Source organism: Etheostoma cragini, chromosome 13 (genome assembly GCF_013103735.1).
Source record: "Etheostoma cragini isolate CJK2018 chromosome 13, CSU_Ecrag_1.0, whole genome shotgun sequence".
In the NCBI taxonomy this organism is placed as follows: Eukaryota; Metazoa; Chordata; class Actinopteri; order Perciformes; family Percidae; genus Etheostoma; species Etheostoma cragini.
The window spans coordinates 7,900,950-7,905,349 of record NC_048419.1 but is presented as its reverse complement, the minus strand read 5'-3'; the positions used below and the strand labels follow the sequence as shown (position 1 = coordinate 7,905,349).

Genomic DNA, 4,400 nt, shown 5'->3' with positions numbered 1-4,400 from the left:
AGTGATTAATCCTGATTAATCCACTGAAAATTCTGATTAATTTGATTAAAAATTTTAATCATTTGACAGCCCTAGTTTGCACATTACACTTTTTCATGTATATGTATGTCTGTGATATGTGACAGACACACAGAGTGGGTTTGACTATGAGTGTGAGCACACAAGTGTGTAAACATCAGAGTCAGCGAGCGGCTTAGTTTGAACTCCCCTGAGGTGTGGACCAAATCATCCATGCCCTGGCACTCAAGGACACAACTTTCCTGAGGGTGTTTATAGGGACCAGCTGGGACCCAGCACACACACACACACACACTCACACACACACACACACACACACACACACACACACAAACACACTTCCACTGTCATGAAGCACAGCAAAAATGTCATATCTTCTTGAATATATATATAAATAATATATAATATATTTAAAATTGTATTTGTGGAAGTAAAAGTAACAATGTCATGTCTTGCATGTCATCAGTATACTGACTGTTGTGGGTTTCAGATTGCCGGAAAAAAATAATTCCGTTCCATTTAGTTAATGTTTGAGTAGGTTAATAAATAACTTTAGTTGGTGATCAATAAATGACAAATAAAGACAAGCTCTGAAGAACTCAGCTTAAAAATGTAATTATGAATTGAGAATGTGTTTATACAGATTAATAGAAATCTTTCAGAAATAAAATGGTGGGGTTATTGTGGGTTAAGTGACTGACTACATCCATGCCTTTCCCTCGCCAAACCAACAGACTCTATGAGAATCACAAAATATGCTCCAAGCAGTCCCTTAAGCCGGGCCGGTGCATTAAGTATGCTTAGTGCTCTGCTACAGTGTCCCAAAGCAGTGACAGGAACTGTGTCTGGCTTCTATAATGTGAAAACCAAATCCCTATCAGACCTCCTTCCTCACAAAGATTAGACTTCCCCTACATCCATAATGCATTAATCTTGATGCCCACCTACACTAGGAGGGGTGACCATCAATTAGGCTAAGTGTGATTTATGCCCGCACTGCTGCTATCGGCTGGAGATTGAAGCTGTGCATGCATTACGCTCGGCTCTAGCATCTGTGACCTGACAGTAATGCTCCAGAGCTGCAGCTCGGAAAAAGATCAGGAGCTGGCCTAAAACCAAAACCTGCATTAACCATCCATTATCCGTCACTGCTATTTAAAAAAAAAAAAAGATTTTTTTATCAATTTTGTTACAGCCAATGTGCACAAATCAGATCCAGCAGATATAAATACCGGTAGCAAATCTTTCTCTTTTGAGTTTAGGTATGTAACGTGCTAGCGTGATATTTTTTATTTTATGTAATTTAAGTTTGTAAAATGTAGATTATTCCACAACGTATTCCAGACCAATAGCTCAATGTGCTGTGCCGCTCCTTGTCACAGTTAGGATCGACTCGATAAGGTCCAGCTTGAAAGTTTGCTTGGGCCAAGAGTTTATCATGTCCTAGTCTACATCCCCGACGTTCTACCTTACGTGATTGCGCCGGTGCCGCAGGAAGTTCCAAATGATGCATGTCTTTTTGCTGATATCCATTTCCTTCCACTTTCTTTGTTTTGGTTTTCTAAACTCCGGTGGATTTATTTGGGCTGTGGTTAACTGCTCCTCAGAGCTCTGCAAGGTAAATCCAGACTGCTAGCTAGACTATCTGTCCAATCTGAGTTTTCTGTTCCACGGCTAAAACAACCTTTGAACGTACACATGTTCCACCAAAACAAGATCCTTCCTGAGACTATTTTACAGAGGCACCGTTGCTCCGCACGGCCCTTAGCACCACAAAAGATGATTGTGATTGGTTTAAAGAAATGGTGATAAACCAGGGCACGTTTTTCTCCCATCCCAGAATGCTGTGTGGACTAGCCAGACCCTTCTCCACAGCGCCGTACAGGAGGGTCTAGCAATGCAAGACTATGTGAAGCCAAACTGTAATAAAGAGAGAGAAGAGACTCAGGTATAACTATAAAAACAAATGCTCTTGTAAATAAAACAGAAGATACATTTGTGTAATTTCTGATTATAGTTCATATTCATGCTAATGGACAAAAATAGTTAAAAATAACTGATCATTTGTTAATAGATAAATGAGTTTGCAGGATTTATAAATAAGAGGCAATAAGAGGGAAAACTGATAAGAGGAGTTTCCGCAAGCCTTCCCTGAACCATTATAACTGTACAGTCCTTAATATGCTTAAAAATGAATATCACTCCTACAGAACAATAATACTACTGTATAATATATGTTTCATACAAAAGCTTTCTGACGGTAGATTACCCGGTGCAGTAGTGGAGCAATACTCTGTGACATGTCCATTCCCTAGTGGAGTTGTGTGTGTTTATCTTTTAGTCATCTTTCAGTCATCCTCTTAAAGAAGATTTCTTTTCTGACATTCTTTTGAGACGTGAAAGTTTCTCCATGTTTTTCTGTCTGGCAGGTCTGAAAACTTGTCAAGTTATCTCTTATTTAAAACCTGTGTGGGGAAGTGTAATTGACTTACCTCAGTCGTCCATCCTCTGCTGCAGCTCCTCCAGGGATGATCTTGGTAATGAAGATGCCAGGGTCGTCCCCAATGTGTGGGTTATCTGTGCCTCCGGCAATGCTAAAGCCCAACCCTGAGTTACCCTGTGGCCGTCAGTAAAGAAGAAGAAGAAGAAGAAGAAGAAGAACAAGAACAAGAAGTCAGTGAAAAATGATTCTCGCTGCTGAAACAGCCAATTGTTACTTTTACATTGAAGATAATGTTAATGCTGATGTAGTGCATACGTTGCAAATGAACTATACCATATTTCTTAAATATTTCTTAAATATTTTTTTGCAGTAGTTTCCAACCTTTTGTGTCCAACAGCCCTATCAAATGAGTACCCCCTTCATCAACGTCACGTATTACAACCCTGATTGAAAAACTGTGTTGTTAAGTGTTAATGTGTAAATTGACCATATCACCAATGGGTGTGCCACAACTTTCTTTGATCAAACAAAGACAAAATTTATGGAGTTGTTTTAAGACAATTACAAAGTCAGCCTACTATCACCTTAAGAAAACATAAAGGGTTACATGTCTCGGCTACTGTAACGGTGTCTTTACAGATCACTCTAAAAAATCCTACAGACAGCTGCAGCTGAGTCAGAATGCTGCTGCGCCAGTCAGCACTAAAACTAAAGACGTGGATTACATCACTCCAGTTCTGAAGTCTTTACACTGGCTCCCTGCCTCTCAAGTTTTTTTTTTTAAAGTAAACCTGCCTTTCCTTGACTTGCCTTCATTAACACTGCTGTCATGTTCCAAATGTGTTTATTTGATCTGATTTAAACTAGATGTTTTTATAACTATTAAGTCCTGTATAATCAACACTCTTTCAACATATCCCCTAGAAACTGGATATTGACTTCCTGATGTTCAAGCACCACTGGTTGCACTGTGCAAACAAAAACAAAATGCCTTAGAACGCATTATAGCCTTTAAATTATGAATTTATTATACCATCCTTTTCTAAATGTTAACTTTTAATTCCATTGAAAAGCACAGTTAACAATTTCTTTAAAAGTCAATGAAATATTGACGCACGATTTAACAGTATGGCTTTCTAGTGTCACTGTTCTCAGTATGATGACAAAGCGGTCAGAGGTGTAAAGTCTTCAGTTTGCCATTACAAAATGGCTCTGGCATTCTGCTGTAAGTCCAGATCCCCACCCCCTTTCCTGATTTAACCTGGCTCTGGCTATATCATCATGCCATCCATGAAATATTGTATTTATAAGGCAGCGGGATCTAAACATGTCTTTCAGAGCAGGAGCTGCACTTGAGCTCTGCAAATAAAATCCCTTGGATGCCCACTCACAAGATGAAAGCCAAGCTTTGATTAAGTGATGACTTTGGTGTTAACTGATGGAATAGCAACTTCTCTTGATTACAAATCCCACTGAGTGTCCCTGCAGGGCTTTGCCACCCGAGTGAAAAAAACAGTGGTCTTTAGGGCAATAAGAGTACCAGACAAAGACCTGTCTATGCTCGGACACTAAAATCTCATGCCTGATGATAAATATGGAGGTCCTGAAGGCTTATGGATGGAGGCTCACTACTGTCTGTATTAAATCAACAGCGCTCTCCTTGTTGGTTGGTTGTGGCATTCACCTTTGCAGTTCGTCTGGCTATGTCTCTGCTCTTGGTTGTATTGGAGCTGTCAAAACTTCTACTCTGTGTCAGTTAGTATCCACTTGGTCAATATTTTCATAACAGTGACCACAATGGCTGCACCTGATTGGACAAACGCTACATGTGGGGCCGTCTGCTGACGGATTTCAAAACAGAACAATGCGGCTTGTGCTTTCTCTTATTTTATGGAAATACTTTAGTGCAATGTGTTTCTAAAACATTTAGCAAGAAAAA

The 4,400-nt window shown here is 39.6% G+C and overlaps 1 protein-coding gene across 40 annotated transcripts in view; it reads right to left on the bottom strand.

Annotated features, from left to right (window-relative positions):
• dlg2 (discs, large homolog 2 (Drosophila)) overlaps window positions 1-4,400 on the bottom strand; it is a 291,611-nt gene that overhangs the window by 49,042 nt on the left and 238,169 nt on the right. For all 40 annotated transcript variants that reach the window (XM_034889492.1, XM_034889479.1, XM_034889483.1 and 37 more), the window contains one exon: window positions 2,511-2,635. In XM_034889492.1, coding sequence (XP_034745383.1) covers window positions 2,511-2,635 — 125 coding nt within the window. The remainder of the gene's footprint in view (window positions 1-2,510; window positions 2,636-4,400) is intronic.